This window comes from Aquarana catesbeiana, linkage group LG02 (genome assembly GCF_042186555.1).
Source record: "Aquarana catesbeiana isolate 2022-GZ linkage group LG02, ASM4218655v1, whole genome shotgun sequence".
NCBI classification, from domain to species: domain Eukaryota; kingdom Metazoa; phylum Chordata; class Amphibia; order Anura; family Ranidae; genus Aquarana; species Aquarana catesbeiana.
In genome coordinates this window covers 7,373,262-7,392,294 of record NC_133325.1, presented here as the reverse complement: position 1 = coordinate 7,392,294, position 19,033 = coordinate 7,373,262, and the positions used below count along the sequence as shown (strand labels likewise).

General features: G+C 43.7%; 1 protein-coding gene and 1 pseudogene across 1 annotated transcript in view; one reads left to right on the top strand and one right to left on the bottom strand.

Moving 5' to 3' along the window:
* Positions 1 to 19,033, bottom strand: part of LOC141126578 (uncharacterized) — a 1,610,887-nt pseudogene that overhangs the window by 997,142 nt on the left and 594,712 nt on the right.
* Positions 6,892 to 19,033, top strand: part of LOC141126579 (uncharacterized) — a 927,381-nt gene continuing 915,239 nt past the window's right edge. Inside the window, exon 1 of the mRNA XM_073612498.1 lies at positions 6,892 to 7,845. Within this exon, the coding sequence (XP_073468599.1) occupies positions 6,892 to 7,845 (954 nt within the window). The remainder of the gene's footprint in view (positions 7,846 to 19,033) is intronic.

Here is a 19,033-nt window from a genome sequence, read left to right as displayed (position 1 = left end):
GACCCCCCACATCCCTGTACCCCAATACTATAGTCTGTAACAACACATAGAAGACATTTCTCCTCCCACTGACCACTATGGCTGAACATTGTTTTCATCCTGCTGACCACAGACCCAAATCATTTGTCCCCCCTGACCAGCAGTATAAGGGGCACTATGACTATAATATTGTGCTGACCTCTCTACTCTATATATTGTGTTGTACATTACAATAGTGCTGACCTCTCTACTCTATATATTGTGTTGTACATTACAATAGTGCTGACCTCTCTACTCTATATATTGTGTTGTACATTACAATAGTGCTGACCCCTCTACTCTATATATTGTGTTGTACATTACAATAGTGCTGACCCCTCTACTCTATATATTGTGTTGTACATTACAATAGTGCTGACCTCTCTACTCTATATATTGTGTTGTACATTACAATAGTGCTGACCTCTCTACTCTATATATTGTACATTACAATAGTGCTGACCGCTCTACTCTATATATTGTGTTGTACATTACAATAGTGCTGACCTCTCTACTCTATATATTGTGTTGTACATTACAATAGTGCTGACCTCTCTACTCTATATATTGTGTTGTACATTACAATAGTGCTGACCTCTCTACTCTATATATTGTGTTGTACATTACAATAGTGCTGACCCCTCTACTCTATATATTGTGTTGTACATTACAATAGTGCTGACCTCTCTACTCTATATATTGTGTTGTACATTACAATAGTGCTGACCTCTCTACTCTATATATTGTGTTGTACATTACAATAGTGCCGACCTCTCTACTCTATATATTGTGTTGTACATTACAATAGTACTGACCTCTCTACTCTATATTTTGTGTTGTACATTACAATAGTGCTGACCTCTCTACTCTATATATTGTGTTGTACATTACAATAGTGCTGACCTCTCTACTCTATATATTGTGTTGTACATTACAATAGTGCTGACCTCTCTACTCTATATATTGTGTTGTACATTACAATAGTGCTGACCCCTCTACTCTATATATATATATATATATATATATATATATATATATATTGTGTTGTACATTACAATAGTGCTGACCCCTCTACTCTATATATTGTGTTGTACATTACAATAGTGCTGACCTCTCTACTCTATATATTGTGTTGTACATTACAATAGTGCTGACCCCTCTACTCTATATATATATATATATATATATATATATATATATATATATATATATATATTGTGTTGTACATTACAATAGTGCTGACCCCTCTACTCTATATATTGTGTTGTACATTACAATAGTGCTGACCTCTCTACTCTATATATATATTGTGTTGTACATTACAATAGTGCTGATCTCTCTACTCTATATATTGTGTTGTACATTACAATAGTGCTGACCTCTCTACTCTATATATTGTGTTGTACATTACAATAGTGCTGACCTCTCTACTCTATATATTGTGTTGTACATTACAATAGTGCTGACCTCTCTACTCTATATATTGTGTTGTACATTACAATAGTGCTGACCTCTCTACTCTATATATTGTGTTGTACATTACAATAGTGCTGACCTCTCTACTCTATATATTGTGTTGTACATTACAATAGTGCTGACCTCTCTACTCTATATATTGTGTTGTACATTACAATAGTGCTGACCTCTCTACTCTATATATTGTGTTGTACATTACAATAGTGCTGACCTCTCTACTCTATATATTGTGTTGTACATGACATAGACCAGCTACAGTAGTCGGGAATGACAGCGGTGACCCCGGAGGTGACATAATTCTGGTAATTTCTGGGGTCATTCATGGCAGAGGATATTGGGGGATGGGATGTTCTCCAAGCTCCTCCTACATAACAATCTATAGTGGTTTATCAATGTTCCACAATCTTGGACCTCCCAGAGGAAACACGGCAGAGAACATCAGGGGGCACCAGCAGGGGGGAGGGACAGCACATTCTCTGTATTGTGATTGGCCGGTTCTCCAGCTGCCCCGATCACTTCTACATGACGGCCAGTCACTGGCTGAGAATAATACAAAGCTCATTTCTCTATTAACCTCTTGAATACCAGAAGGATAAAGAATGTACATTGGTAGACAAGGGGTCAGTGAAGGAGGCGGAGCTCTGCTGACTTCCATCATCCAATCATGTCTAAGTAACATTCCATGTTTTTATTTCTGTGCACGTGATTGGATATTCATTACAAAGTGACATTTCACCACATTCACTAATCTATGGGGGGAAATTTCTTTGAACAGCCTATTTCCCCTCAGTAAATCCCCCTCTGTCTGTACACTGAACTGTCCGGATTGCAGGTCTGGGGCCAATAATGATCCAGCACAGCTGATATACATGGCATTCCCAATACCCCTCCCCCTCCTCTCCACCATACTTACTACAGACCGGAAGACTAGATCCTCCTTCTGCACCCTGACACAGGATGGGGGATGGGGGGACATGTTCTCATGTAAGGTGACTGGATGAGATTTGGGGGGTCACACTTGTCTTTGCTGGTATATGGAAGATCACTTGTTGGTGGTAATGGAAGTGAACCCGGCAATGAAGCAGATCTACAGTACACCTCCCATTACTGTTCCCTCCATGGTCCCGAGGTCAGATCTCCAGATCACTCTTCTCTGTCCCCCCCCGACAGAGCGCCCCCTTCTGGGACACTTTACATTTTATCTTGTAGCTTTGTGGTCATTAGACCTCACCAGGCAGTTGTTGATGACAATCTGTCCAAGAGTGGTCTTTATTTTCCCAGCACCTCACTGCGTCCTTTCACCCCTCCCCCCTCACAATTCTTTAAACACTGTGCACCCCAAATACTGCACCCCCTCACATTGCTGACTTAAAGGATAAGTTCCCCTCCCTACCTAAATCCCCCCTATGTACCAATATACAATTAATGTACTTCTTTTTATTTATCTTACACCCCCCTTACCTCAGCGTCCAGCTTGCTGTACAATCACTTCTCCATTACTTCCTGGACACACCTTGGGATGTGACACACTCTGCATCACCTACCCTCCCCCCTTCCACCCACCTCATCAGGTGAACATTTTTCCTATGCAAGCACTGATCACCGTTCTCACCAAATACACAGCTATATATTGCTCATTTGGCAGAGTGTGCAGGAGCTGAGCGATCAGATCACAGCCAATGTGGATAGAGCTGTAATATTGAAATCAGGAGAAGCGTGTCCTGGGTTCTGTAATGATCACCATACACTATACAATCTGATGGTACATCTAAAGCACATTGTACAATCAGATTGCATAGTGTATGGCCAGCTTTATAGAAGTACATAGGAGGGAATGGAGTCTCTCAGCTGTCAAACCGCATTCACATCTCTGCGTAGCGGGAACTCGCATTCCTGCATGAGGAGTTTTTTTGATGTTTTTCAGTGTTTTCATTCATCATACACTGTGTAGACCATTCATTGGAATGTACTGCCCTATGCACAACAATCGTCCCAAAGAAGCTCTAGAATTTTTTTGTAGAGTGGAGTGTGGTGCGTTTCTCTGAAAGGCTGAGCACCAATCAGATAGACTCTACTGTGTTCCGGGTATGAGACAGGAAGTCTCGGCTTGAACCCGGAACACAGTGCTGTATACTGTATGTAGCCTCAGCCATATACAACTTATACCGCACATCCAGCGGCTTCACATGTTGGTGAGGGACATAGTGTGATTGGACCAGCTTGGCCCCAACTATGTAAAGTGTATGAAAAGCTGGAGCTCGGCTTTAATGGATAGAAAGCATTCCAGTCATTGTCATAGATTAGGACTCACCTTGCAGAGTGGGGTACACTGACCTCATTTATCTGTCAGACAGTGCTCTGTGACCTCCACCAGATGGCCCAAATCTGTTATCTAAAGGTCCGATTTTTCACCCAACTGCTCGGTCACTTTGATGGATTGGCTGCTGAAACCCAATTTCTGAGAGACAAATGCATTGAAAATTTGGTTATCCCAACCATGCTTAAAGTGGACCTCCACCCAAAAGGGGAAAATACACTTGTATGCATCCTCCCCCTCCACTGACACATTTGGCACTTTTTTCGAGAGAAGGGGGAGCTGGTACCTGGTTTTGACGGGTACCCACTCACTTTCGACTCAGATCACCGCAGTCTGAGCTGGAAGTTCATCCCCCCTCTCTTCTCCTGCAGTCTTCTGGGACACATTACAGGTCCCAGAAGACTACAGGACCATTCACAAGGCGCAGAGCGGCTCCCGCATGCTCAGTAGAAAACTGACTGTGAAGGCCGAAAGGCATCACTAAAAATCTGTATCTGTGAACATCTGAGGGACATCAATGGACCTCCTAGAAAAGATGAGAAAAAAAAAGAGAATCTCTTAGCACAACATTTTAGGAAAATCCATGTGGGAAAAAAAAACAGATGGCCTGAAAGTGAAGGGGATCTTTTCCCTAAATGCATCCCCTAGGAGAGGAGACTTCAATAAGGTTTTACTATGGCCTGAAAACCGGTAAGTAAGGTAAGCCCGAGAAACACCAGCGAGCAGCGGGAGGAGGGACGACCTCTTTGGCTGCTTCTAAAGGCGATCCAGTGGCTAATCAGCTGCTCAGATCACTTTTTGAGAGAAACAGAATTGCTGGCTTCAGTCATAAACCCTGCAAACCACTTCAAAACCGCATTGTGTATATATACATATTGTGTTTGGCAAGTGGGGACAATTATTAATTAGCGTTACAGCCAGGTCAGGTGACAATGCATTCTTGTATGATGTCTGAATAAAGATGAAGTCAGCCCACAGGTCACACAATTTCCATATCATCATTTCCTTACCAATCAAAATGAAGATTTCATAACTACAATCCTTCTGAGGGAAGAGATTTGGGTCACACGTTCACCCAGACAGAAAGAGATCATATCCTATTCTGTGCTCACAAATCCCCCTTTTCCAGCACTGTCCAGGAGTCCGGATATAAACATTTGACCAGATGGTATACAGTCCTCACTTAAGCACAACATTTTCCCCAGTTAAATTTTTACCTGTTAGAGGTGCAATCATGCCAGGGGAACTCTTTTGTTTGACAATCCCTTACCTATTACAAGTTCAAAATACTAACAACATCTTACAAAGCCCTCCACAACTCTTCCCCCAGCTACATCACCAACCTTGTCCCAAAATACCAACCAAACCGTTCTCTTCACTCCTCATAAGACCTCCTACTCTCTAGCTCCCACGTCACCTCCTCCTATGGTCACCTCCAGGACTTCTTCAGAGCCTCTCCCATCCTCTGGAACTTACTACCTCAATCTGTCTGACTGTCTTCTACTCTGTCTTTAGGTAATCCCTGAAAATCCCTATCTTTAACACCTTCACCTCCCATAAACTATGGGATAAATATCTGAAGATCGATCAATCCTGATGTACTGAAGGGCAATCTAATTTCTTGAGGCCCGAAAATACCAGGACCGTAAAAATATTACCCAAATGATCCCTTTTTGGAAAGTAGACATTCCAAGGTATTTAGTAAGAAGCATGGTGGGTATTAAGTTGTATTTTTTTTTTACAATATTTTGGATTTTTTTATTGTTTACATCCTGTCCCCAGTACAGTACAGCGTCCTCATATAACTGGTGTGGAGGTGAGCAGGGACACCGACTGGTGACAATATGTAAACAAAAAAAGCCAAAAAGTATTTTTAATAATTTTTTTTAACTTTTTTTTTACATACATACTGTGACCAAAGCAATATAGTGTTACCACTACTAGAGTTATAGGTGGCACAGTGGTGTAGTGGGTAGCACTCTCACGTGAATGTGAGTTGGGGACCTTGGATTGTGGGCTCCTTGAGGGTAGGGACCGATGTGAGTGTGCGATGTGTGGAGCACTGTGTAAATTGACGGCGGTATATGGATACCTTAAATAATAATATAATAGATGAGCATCTTAATGAGACACAATGTACAGGGATAGGGACAATTGTAGACACGCACCCATACTTACTCAGGTTAAACTGGATGGACTGGTGTCTTTATTCAACCTTAATAACTGTGTAACTGTGTACTATACTAACACTGTATTACTCTGGGGAGGCAATCATGATTTCTTTATTTTTACACACTATGATTGTTTATAGCAGTGAATTTCATTGCTATAAGTAAGCATTTTTACTGAATGAAATAGATTCATTCAGTGTATATTGTTGTGATTGGCCCTGTCTGTACCATGTGATCACTGTGACCAACCACACAATAACTGTCATGAATAAAAGCCATTCATTGTTCACAATTGTCATGTTATCTACTGTGATTGGTCACAGCGATCACATGGTACCGGCAGTGGGCCGCTACACTGATCAGTCATCCACTGGATATAGCGGGTGACAGACTGCGCCAGAGATTGGTCCTGCAGGGCCGCGCAAGATCTGTTCTCCCAGAACAATATGGCTCCTTTTTGGCCGTCATATTACAATAGGCTGAGCGGGAAGAAGTTAATAATAAATGTTAAAAATGAAGTAACTTTATTGAACCCTTTTTTAAAGAATTCTGACTTTTATTTTTCTCTGTACAGGTGGACTGAGGAACCAAGTTTATGGTCTTGCTGGTCTTCATCAATAAAACAAAGTCACATGGGAATCGATCCATATGAGTGTTATAAGTGACTGAAAGTTTTTATTGCAGATCACTGGAGGATTCACAAAGGACTCAAGACATATCCATGTTCTAAATATCATAAATGTATTGGATCCTATTCAACATTGATCCAGCCTCAGAGGACAACAGGAGAGAAGTCATTTCAGTGTTCTGGAAGTGACAATGGCTTTATAGTAAAGTCCAACCCATGTATACATAAGAGGAATCATTTCATAAGATATTTCTTGTTTGGAACGTGACAAAGGTTTTACAATGGAGGCAAAACGTATCACAGACCAGAAGGTTCACAATGAAGAGAAACCATTTCAGTGTTCTGAATGTGATAAAACTTTTACAAAAACATCAAAACTTGTCACACACCAGAGGTTTCACACTGGAGAGAAGCCGTATCAGTGTTCTGAATGTGGCAAAGCTTTTACACAGAAGTCAGATGTTATCAAACACCAGAGGGTTCACACTGGAGAGAAGTCATATCAGTGTTCTAAATGTGGCAAAGCTTTTACAACCAAGGCAGAGCTTACCATACACCAGAGAGTTCACACTGGAGAGAAGCCGTATCAGTGTTCTGAATGTGACAAAACTTTTACAAAAAATTCAAAATTTGTCACACACCAGAGGTTTCACACTGGAGAGAAGCCGTATCAGTGTTCTGAATGTGGCAAAGCTTTTACACAGAAGTCAGATGTTATCAAACACCAGAGAATTCACACTGGAGAGAAGCCGTATCAGTGTTCTGAATGTGACAAAGCTTTTACAGAGCAATCAAATCTTATCAGACATCAGAGAGTTCACACTGGAGAGAAGTCATATCAGTGTTCTGAATGTGGCAAAGCTTTTACATCGAAGGGAGAGCTTACCATACACCAGAGAGTTCACACTGGAGAGAAGCCGTATCAGTGTTCTGAATGTGGCAAAGCTTTTACACAGAAGTCAGATGTTATCAAACACCAGAGAGTTCACACTGGAGAGAAGCCGTATCAGTGTTCTGAATGTGACAAAGCTTTTACACAGCAATCAAATCTTATCAGACATCAGAGAGTTCACACTGGAGAGAAGTCATATCAGTGTTCTGAATGTGGCAAAGCTTTTACAACGAAAGGAGAGCTTACCATACACCAGAGAGTTCACACTGGAGAGAAGCCGTATCAGTGTTCTGAATGTGGCAAAGCTTTTACACAGAAGTCATATGTTATCAAACACCAGAGAGTTCACACTGGAAATAAGCCATTTTAATGCTCTGAATGTGACAAAGATTTTACAGTTAATACCGGGCTAATCTGTCACCAGAGGATTCACAAGCTTCAGCAGAGAAGTTTGTAGAGTGGAAACTCTGGAAGAAGGGGGATATTAAAGGAGTTGCAGGTGTCCCATAAGTTTCATAGCCCCAATGTTATCCCATAAGCTAGGGAAGAAGTGAAAAGATAAAATGCTACTTTAGAAAAACTAAATCTGGGAGCAAACTGGAATGTAATGATCGGATGCACTGACTTTTTTTCCTCACGATTCATATATTTTTCTTTTTTATGGAGCTTTGATGGAAAATGTAATGCATTTTCATCATTCATTAACTGGGCAGTGTTACCAAGTGTTTTCTTCATTGCCGGATCCTGAGCTAATACATGATCAACACTGCCGCAGTACCAGAGACTAGGATGGGGTCAAGTGGCATCTTGCAAAGCCTCCGAAGCCTCATTAAGAGAGTCTATTCCAGGTTCTTCTGACTGTTAATACACCATAAGTCAGGCGTCAGAGCTCCAGCTAAGCACACCTTCTCCAAACCTCCCCTCCCATGATAAATGCCTCCTTTCCATATTTTATCTCCTCTCACGGATGACATCTTTGCAGGCAGGTCTTTGACTGAGACACCAGCCAGAGAGAAGTCTCGGTTTGGTGAGAAAGCAATTCCTTATGCTGCCGCAGGCCTTCCCACACTGAGTTGCTGCTGTTTATGGGATGCATTTAACAATACCACTTAAGTTCAGCTGGCTACTTGTATTCCATCTGGTTCTGCTGAAAGTCTCAGGGATCTCATCAGGTGTAGAATGGATGTTCTTGTTATCTTCTTTCTCTGTTTAGCTATTACTCCTCTCCATAGACTATTCACACAGCACACCTACAAGAGATTGGGGCTGAGTGTGTGGTCATATTCCTACCACTTCTGGGGACTGAAATTCCTCCAGCTGGGGTTTAACCTTTTCGCTGCCAGAGCCCTTTTTACATTTTTTGCACACATGTTTAATAAAAAATGTTAGCCTTAAAATGAGGTAAATACCCCAAACATTATATATTTTCTGAAAGCTGATACCCTAAATAAAAAAATATTGGTAGTTTCAATGTTTTATGTCACACGATATTACCTCAATGGTCTAGGAAACACAGAATTTCAATAAATAATACACTAAAGTGAATTTTAGGGCAACAAAATGCAATAAATTACCCACATTTTTAGTAAAATATAAAAAACGAGGGTATGCCGAGTAAATAGATACCCAATTTGCGAAACCTTAAATTATGTGCGCCGTGAAATTGCGACAAACTTCAGTAACCTATATTTTATATAGGCAACACTTAAAAAAACAAATATAGGTATTAGTTTAGTGTTACAGAGGAGGTCTGGTTCTAGAATTATTGCTCTCACTCCGGCGTGCGCGGTTATATGTAACGTGTATCGCAATCAACGTTTTTACTCGTAGGCACCCCTGAGGCATTTGTTTATATTTTTATGTTTATATATGTGGAGGAGGGGGGCCCCAAGTTTTTTTGGGGGGGATGAATTTTATGTGCTTGAGTGTAACTTAATTTTTTGCAAAAAAAAAAAAAATTCTTTAAATTTTTCTTTCATCACATAGGGGACAAAAAGTCCTGTATGTGATATTTTTTAGGTGCCAGGTTCTCTTTAATGAGACTTGCAGGGTCTAAAAGACCCCCAATGTCTCCTCTGGGCTCCACTGAATGTTTTGTGATGCAGATCACACTGTAAAACACACACCGAGAGGCTGACCTGGAAGTGACGTCATAGACCTTGCTTTCTGGGTCACAGCAAGAAGGGGAGGAGAGTGGACGTGTGTCCGTTGTTCTCCCCCCCCAGCCCCCGCACTCACCATGTTGGTCATGGGAATGCAAAGGAAGGGATCTGGACAGCCGCACTCCAATATAATCACCTTTATTTAATAAAAAGACAGTCCATACAGCAATTGGAGGTACAGGAGTCAGATGTAGATAATAACGTTGGTCCTGGGTCTGCAGATGGGTAAGTGGAGCCCAGAAAATATGGCAGGGAAGCGCCAGTTCTGGGGGGGTGTGTGACCAATCGGGTGGCAGTTTTCACCTGACCTTTCAGTTTCACACACAATCCCAGTGGCTGCAGCAACAGGATTGTGTGTTAGCCCCCCTGCTGTCAGGTCTGTACGATGTGCGGACCTGGCAGTGAAATGGGTCATGACTCTGAATGGACAGATCTCTTTTTGGTGTAAAGTTTTCAAAGAACATTTCTTATCCCTGGAAATGTTATGATGTTGGCACTAAAGTGTAACAAGTTTTTGTTTTGTTTGGTTGGGTTGTTTTGTGGGAATGCTTTGTGTGTTGTGAGTTCTTCTTTTGTTGTAAATTGGAAAATGAAATAAAACATTTTTGATTGAAAAAAAAGTGTAACTTATGGTCTGATCAATAATTACATAAATGGTGCAATCTGTCATTAGCATGGAAGATTTTGTTTTTCCGAGTCTCCTCTTGTAACATTTTTATTTTCTGTTGATCCTCCCAGTAGATCTGTTTTCTTCTAATACTTTCTGTAGAAGGTCAAGCTATTTGCCAAAAATGTCAGTTGGAGGGACTGGGAAAAACCATATAAACACTGCCGGGGGTGCTTACAACTCTCAGTTTTCATTCATTTGGTGGTTTAAACCATTAAAAAAAACCTGTTTCTGTAACTGCTTTAGAAGCGTTATCTGAATTTGGACTTTACTTGTTGTGTGTCTTACTTATAATCTATCTAAGACTTCCCTGTACAGGGTGATAACACTGCTGTGTAATGTTACTGCAGAATGATGAGGGTTGTCATCCTGTTACAGAAGGTGGGAAAATAACAGATCTACAGACAGGATAACAGGTGATAAAACGATGTTGCGGAGGGAACTCTGGGAATTCTAATGACAGATTACATTACACATTAAGTTAGAAGACTTCCTGCTGTTGGTTTTATGTTTGAATTGTCTTCTGATATTTACTGTCCTGCTGTAAAAGGTGTAAATGATTGCCCACATGTTTCCTGTAGTATCGGGGACTACAAACTCATATTAGGAATACTAGGATGGGTACCTCCCCAAGGGGGTCACCTTTTTGGATTTGGGAGAAACATTTCACATGGTTTCTTAAATCCCATTATTGACACCGACAAGGGAAGTCTGTCTTACTTCACTAAAAATAGGAGAGCCAATCACAGGCCAATAACATTTTATGGTTTCTCAATATAGTTGCAGAACATTTAAACCCCATTGGTCCAATTGATTCCTAGTCCTTCCAGATAACATTTCCTTCTTGTGTGGAAGGAGCACCCTAAAATGTAACCGGCAGCGTGGAAGAAGACGGCGGCGGGAGAGATGACATAGGGGAAGACAGCGGTGGGGGAGAAGCACCGGGAGAGATGGCAGGAGCTTCACTATTCACTTTTCCCTGGAGGGGAAAACCATGGCAGACATAAGCTCCTGGCCCAGTCTGAACCAAAGGAAACACCATCTCCCATCCCAGTATGAACCAAGGATAATATAAACTTATATCCCAGTATGAACCAAGAAAAATACCAAATCCTGGCCCAGTCTAAACCAAGGGAAACATAATTTTTTAGCCCAGTCTGAACCAATGGAAACACCAGCTCTGGACCCAGTCAGAACCAAGAGCAACATCAGCTCCTTGCACAGTCTGAATCAAGAGAAAACCCCAGCTCCTGACCCAGTCTGATCCAAGGGAAAACCCAGCTCTTGGCACAGTCCGAATCAAGGGAAACCCCAGCTCCTGACCCAGTCTGATCCAAGGGAAACACCAGCTTCTGGACCAGTCTGATTCAAATGAAACAGCAACTCCTGGCTCAGCCTGAGCCAAGGGTATCATCAGTATCTGTCCCAGTCTGAACCAAGATAAATACCAGCTCCTGGTCCAGTCTGAACCAAGGGAAACACCAGCTTCTGGCCCAGTCTGAACCAAGGGAAATATCAGTCTCCATCCCAGTATGGACCATGGGAAACACCAGCTCCCAGTCCTGTCTGAACCAAGGGTAATATTAGCTCCTGGCTCAGCCTGAGCCAAGGGTAAAGTCAGCCTCTGTCTCAGTATGAGCAAAGGGAAACACAAGCTCCTGATCCAGCCTCAACCAAGGGAAACACCAGCTCCTTGCTCATTCTGAACCAAGAAAAACACAAGTTCCTTGTCCAGTCTGAAATCAAGGGAAACACCAGCTCATGGCCCAGTCTGAATCAAAGGGAAACACAAGCTCCTGGGCCTGAATGAACTTTGCTCCAGTGATGAGGAGGGAGGGGATGATGAGGTCACTGCCTCCACGTGGGTGCCTGATAGGAGAGAGGAGAGAGGAGGAGGAGGAGGCACATCACCAACGAGGCAGGATGCCCTCCAGGGGCCAGCTTAAGGGCAGCACACTGACTGCATCACACCGCAGAGCTCCGCATGTGCAGGGCGCTGTTGTCTCTGCGCGTTATTCCAAAAGTTCTTTGGTGTGGGCCTTTTTTGAGACGAGTGCATCAGATGGCACCGCTGCTATTTGCAACATATGTCTCAAGCGCATCTCGCGTGGCCAAAACATCTCCCACTTGGGCACCACATGCTTGACCAGACATATGTTGACCTGCCATGCAGTTCATTGCAAGCGTACCTAAAAGACCCACACCAAAGAACAAAGAGGACCTCTCCTTGCTCCTCATCAGCTGGGATCTTCAACCCCACTATAGCTTCAGTCCTCTCTGAGACCTGCACTGAGAGGAATGAAGGTATAGAATTAGGTGTGTCACAGCCAAGTACTTGCGGGCAATCTGCTATCGGTACACCGAGGTCAGATTGTACCAGGCAAATTTCCCTGCCCCAGCTGCTGCACCGCAGAAAGAAGTTTGCTCCCAGCCATCCACATGCCCAGTGGTTGAATGCTAGCTTGGAAAGATTGCTAGCACTTCAACTGTTACCTTTTCAGTTGGTAGACTCTGCCCCCTTCCGTGAGTTTGTGGAATGTGCAGTTCCTCAGTGGCAGGTTCCCAAACGCCACTTTTTCTCATGGAAGGCGATTCTGGCTCTATACCAGCATGTGGAAGGCAATGTCTTGGCCTCGCTGGACAGGGCGGTCAGCGTTAAGGTGCATATTACCGCTGACTCATGGCCCAGCAGACATGGACAAGGATGTTACCTAAGTTTCATGGTGCATTGGGTGACTCTGCTGGCAGTTGGGAAGGATGCAGGACAAGGTGCAGTAGTGTTGGAAGTTGTTCCGTCACCACGCCTCCAAAATGCCACTACTGGTGATTCTGACACACCTCTCTCCTCCACCCTCTACTCCTCTTCTTCCTCCATGGCCTCTTCCTGTGCATTGTCCTCGGAACCAGCGGTGCTCCATAGGCGTTCAAGGGGCTACGCAACTACGCAGGCCAAAAGATGCCATGCGGTGCTTGAGCTGGTGTGCTTTGGGGACAGAAGCCACACTGGGGCAGAGATTCTGTCAGCTCTGCAGGGGCAGGTTCAGAGGTGATTGACGCCACGCCAACTTTAGCCAGGAATGGTGGTTTGCGACAATGGCACCAACCTCCTCTCCGCCCTACGACAGGGACAACTGACCCATGTGCCCTGTTTGGCTCACGTCCTTTACTTGGTGGTGCAGTGGTTCTTCAGCAGGTAACCGGGCTTACAGGATGTCCTGAGGCCGGCCAGGAAAGTCTGTGTGCATTTACGCCATTCATATAATGCCAGTGCTCGGCTGGAAGACCTCCAAAAGAAATTTAACCTCCCCAGGAACCGCCTAATCTGTGACATGCCCACCAGGTGGAACTCAACGTTGGCCATGCTACAGCGGCTGCACATGCAGCAGAGGGCCATCAATGAGTACCTGTGCGACTATGGCACCAGGACAGGGTCAGGGGAGCTTGTTTTTTTTCCCATGCAAGTGGGCCATGATCAGGGATGCATGCACTGTCCTGTCACCATTTGAGGAGGCCACAAGGATGGTGAGCAGTGACAGTGCATGCATCAGTGACACTGTCCCCCTTGTCCACCTGTTGGAGCACACGCTGCGTGGAATAATGGACAGGGCACTTGAGGCAGAACAGAGGCAGGAAGAGGAGGACTTCCTTAGTTCTCAAGGCCCCCTTTATCCAGACAGTGTTCCTGCGTGCCCGCCGATCACACAGGAAGAGGAGGAGGAGAAGGATTGTGTCAGCATGGAGGTGGAGCCCGTCACTCAGCATCAGCAGCAGTCTTTAAGGGATCATTTACAGTCCCAAGAAACCCATGGACTTGTACGTGGCTGGGAGGAGGTGGCTGCGGATCATGTCATCCTTAGTGACCCAGAGGACTCCGGACCGAATGCCTCAGCAAACCTACGCTGCATGACCTCCCTGATCCTGCAAAGCCTGCGGAAGGATCCTTGTATTCGTGGTATCAAGGAGAGGGATCGTTACTGGCTGGCAACCCTTCTTGATCCACGTTACAAGGGTAAGGTTGCAGACCTTATCTTGCCATCGCAGAGGGAGTAGAGGATGGAAGATCTTTGGGAGGCCTTGCAGAAAGGTCTGTGCAACGCGTTCCCAGAGACTGGGAGGTTACAAACTCCTGTTCCTGGACAACGTGTTGCTAAGGCTTCGGTCAGTCAAAGAAGGAGAAGGTGGACGTTTGACCGATGCGTTCAGACAATTTTTTAGTCCGCAGCCCCAAGGTATGATTGGTTCCAGCAACCATCGCCAATATCTGTTTTACATGGTGCAGGAATACCTAGGGGTAAGATATGACTTGGACACCTTTCCCACCGAAAATCCCCTGGTTACTGGGTCTTCAGGATTGATCACTGGCCAGAACTTGCACAGTATGCAATTGAGCTACTGGCCTGTCCTGCATCCAGTGTTCTTTCGGAACGCACATTCAGTGCTGCTGGAGGCTTTGTAACTGATCACAGGGTGCGTCTGTCCACCGACTCGGTCGATCGACTGACCTTTAAAAAAATGAATCAGTCTTGGATCACCACCTGATACCAAGCACCTGATGCTGATGTAACCGAATAAATTTTTTTGAAACGTCAGATCCCTTCAAGACTGCCAATGCTGATGCTGAGTGACTATCCTGTTGTGCCTAGTGACTATCCTCTTCCTCCTCAATGATCATGCTGATAGCTTATAGGAATATTTTTGTTTCTGGGCGCCGCTACCAGTGGCTAAGGCCCAATTTTTCAGCCCCTGTTTAACAAGGGCATGTAATTACAGATTTTGATTCAATATTTTGCAGCAGTGCTCGTTCCTGACACTCCAACTAGAGTATCTGTGAGGGGTTGCAGTGTTGTGGCACCAGCACCAGTGGCTAAGGCCCAATTTTTCAGCCCTTGTTTAACAGGGACGTGTAATTACAATTCTTGATCTAATATTTCACAGCAGGGCCCGTTCCAGCGCCCACCAAGAGTAACTGTGAGGACTTACAGTGTTGTGGCACCAGCACCACTACCATCACCAAAGGCCCAATTTTTGCAGGCCCCTACTTTCAAACATCCAACTTACAAACAACTCCTATTTGCAAACAGAAGGAGACAACAGGAAGTGATATGAAATCTACCCCTAGGAAGGGAAATTCTCTCCTTACATAGTTACATAGTAGGTGAGGTTGAAAAAAGACACAAGTCCATCAAGTCCAACCTATGTGTGTGATTATGTGTCAGTATTACATTATATATCCCTGTATGTTGCGGTCATTCAGGTGATTATCTAATAGTTTCTTGAAGCTATCAATGCTCCCCGCTGAGACCACCGCCTGTGGAAGGGAATTCCACATCCTTGACGCTCTTACAGTAAAGAACCCTCTACGTAGTTTAAGGTTAAACCTCTTTTCTTCTAATTTTAATGAGTGGCCACGAGTCTTGTTAAACTCTCTTCTGCGAAAAAGTTTTATTTCTATTGTAGGGTCACCAGTACGGTATTTGTATATTGAAATCATATCCCCTCTCAAGCGTCTCTTCTCCAGAGAGAATAAGTTCAGAACTCGCAACCTTTCCTCATAACTAAGATCCTCCAGACCCTTTATTAGCTTTGTTGCCCTTCTTTGTACTCGCTCCATTTCCAGTACATCCTTTCTGAGGACCGGTGCCCAGAACTGGACAGCATACTCCAGGTGCGGCCGGACCAGAGTCTTGTAGAGCGGGAGAATTATCGTTTTATCTCTGGAGTTGATCCCCCTTTTAATGCATGCCAATATTCTGTTTGCTCTATTAGCAGCAGCTTGGCATTGCATGCCATTGCTGAACCTATCATCTACTAGGACCCCCAGGTCCTTTTCCATCCTAGATTCCCCAGAGGTTCTCCCCCCAGTCTATAGATTGCATTCATATTTTTGCCACCCAAATGCATTATTTTACATTTTTCTACATTGAACCTCATTTGCCATGTAGTCGCCCACCCCATTAATTTGTTCAGATCTTTTTGCAAAATTTCCACATCCTGCGGAGAAGTTATTGCCCTGCTTAGCTTAGTATCGTCTGCAAATACAGAGATTGAACTGTTTATCCCATCCTCCAGGTCGTTTATGAACAAATTAAATAGGATTGGTCCCAGCACAGAACCCTGGTAGACCCCACTACCCACCCCTGACCATTCCGAGTACTCCCCATTTATCACCACCCTCTGAACTCACCCTTGTGACCAGTTTTCAATCCATGTACTCACCCTATGGTCCATGCCAACGGACCTTATTTTGTACAGTAAGCGTTTATGGGGAACTGTGTCAAATGCTTTTGCAAAATCCAGATACACCACGTCTACGGGCCTTCCTTTATCTAGATGGCAACTCACCTCCTCATAGAAGGTTAATAGATTGGTTTGGCAAGAACGATTCTTCATGAATCCATGCTGATTACTGCTAATGATACCGTTCTCATTACTAAAATCTTGTATACAGTCCCTTATCATCCCCTCCAAGAGTTTACATACTATTGATGTTAGGCTAACTGGTCTGTAATTCCCAGGGATGTTTTTTGGGCCCTTTTTAAATATTGGTGCTACATTGGCTTTTCTCCAATCAGCTGGTACCATTCCAGTCATAGACTGTCTGTAAAAATTAGGAACAATGGTCTGGCAATCACCTGACTGAGTTCCCTAAGTACCCTCGGATGCAAGCCATCTGGTCCCGGTGATTTATTAATGTTAAGTTTCTCAAGTCTAATTTTAATTCTGTCCTCTGTTAACCATGGAGGTGCTTCCTGTGTTGTGTCCTGAAGATAAACACTGCAGTTTTGGTTACTGAAGCCCCCCGATTCACTCGTGAAGACTGAGGAGAAGAATAAATTCAATACCTTTGCCATCTCCCCATCCTTTGTAACCAGATGTCCTTCCTCATTCTTTATGGGGCTAATATGGTCTGTCCTCCCTTTTTTACTGTTTACATACTTAAAGAGGAGGTCCAGTCAAAAAAAAAAAAAAAAATTAAAAGTCAGCAGCTACAAATACTGCAGCTGCTGACTTTTAATTGGACACTTACCTGTCCCAGGGTCCAGCGATGCGGGGGATCGAAGCCCCACTCGTCTCCCCCTCTGTTCAGCGGCACCGCATTGCAACTGTGGGCGCCGGGCTGTGGCTTCACAGCCTGGCACCCACTGTGCATGCGCGGACTGCGCCACGCGCTGTGATTGGCCGCTCAGTCACCTGGGACCTGTAATATGTCCCAGATGATTGACAGGAGTGAGGGAGCAGAGCTGAGCCCTTCCTATGCCAAGGGGAAGTGATGTCACCAGCCCAGGCACTGGAAGAGGCAGACTACGAGGGACCCCCTAGCAACAGGCATTTGGAGGTTAGTTAAAAAAAAAATATCCACATTTTTTTTGTATTTTTTTTTTTTTAGGATTTTTCATGTAGTTTTTTTTTTTTGGGTGGAAACCCACTTTAAAAAATTTCTTGGGATTTTTTTTACTCGCCTCCTCTATGTGTCTTTCATGTTCAATCTTAGCTGTCCTAATTGCACCCTTACATTTCTTGTTGCATTCTTTATAAAGTCTGAATGCTGAGGATGATCCCTCAACCTTGTATTTTTTGAAGGCCTTCTCCTTTGCTTTTATATGCATTTTTACATTGGAGTTAAGCCATCCAGGATACATTGGCTAATGCCCTTATTTAATATGCTCTTAAAGCAAACCCATCTCTCCTCCTTATTCTTTGTTCCTAATATTTTATCCCAATTTATGCCTTTTAGCAAGGTTTGTAGTTTAGGGAAGTTGGCTCTTTTGAAATTCAGTGTCTTTGTATTCCCTTTAGGTTTCCTATTTGTGTGATTTATACTGAAACTAATTGACCTGTGATCGCTGTTACCTAAATTGCCCCGTATTTCCACATCCGTGATCAGGTCTGTATTGTTGGTAATCAGTAGATCCAGTAATGTTTTATTTCTAGTTGGTGCATCTACCATCTGACCCATAAAATTGTCCTGCCAGACATTAAGGAACTGGCGAGCCTTAGATGAATGCGCGGTTCCCTCCGCCCAGTCTATGTCTGGATAATTAAAATCCCCCATTATGATAACACTTCCCATCCTTGCTGCTAATCCAATTTGTGATAGGAGATCCGTCTCCACTTCCTCCCTCACTTTAGGGGGCCTATAGCATACTCCCAGTATTATTTTCCCCTTAGCTTCATCCCTTTGGAGCTCTACCCATAAGGATTCCACCTCCTCCCTAGCTCCCTCAGTGATGTCATCTCTCACATTCACTTGTACATTATTCTTGATATAAAAGCATACCCCTCCCCCTTTTTTACCCTCTCTATCCTTGTGGTAAAGAGAATAACCTTGAATGTTTGCCAGCCAATCATGAGAGCTGTTGAACCAGGTCTCTGAAATTCCCACAAAATCCAAATCCTCCTTGTACAACAGTATCTCTAGTTCACCCATCTTGTCCGCCAGGCTCCTGGCATTGGTGAACATGTCACATAGTTTAGACCGGTCGCATATTATCCTCGTATTGGGTGTTTCGAGATTGCAACTAGAACTTGTTACTATACTTACCTTGGGTTTTTGTGCTTTGGTTAACCTACCACTAATGCCCCCAATACTACCCTCTGGAATATCTTCTGCGCTGGCTATCTCTACCTCTGGACCCTTCCCCCTCATTGCCTAGTTTAAAAACCCCTCTAACTTTTTGGCCATCTTCATTCCCAGCAGATCT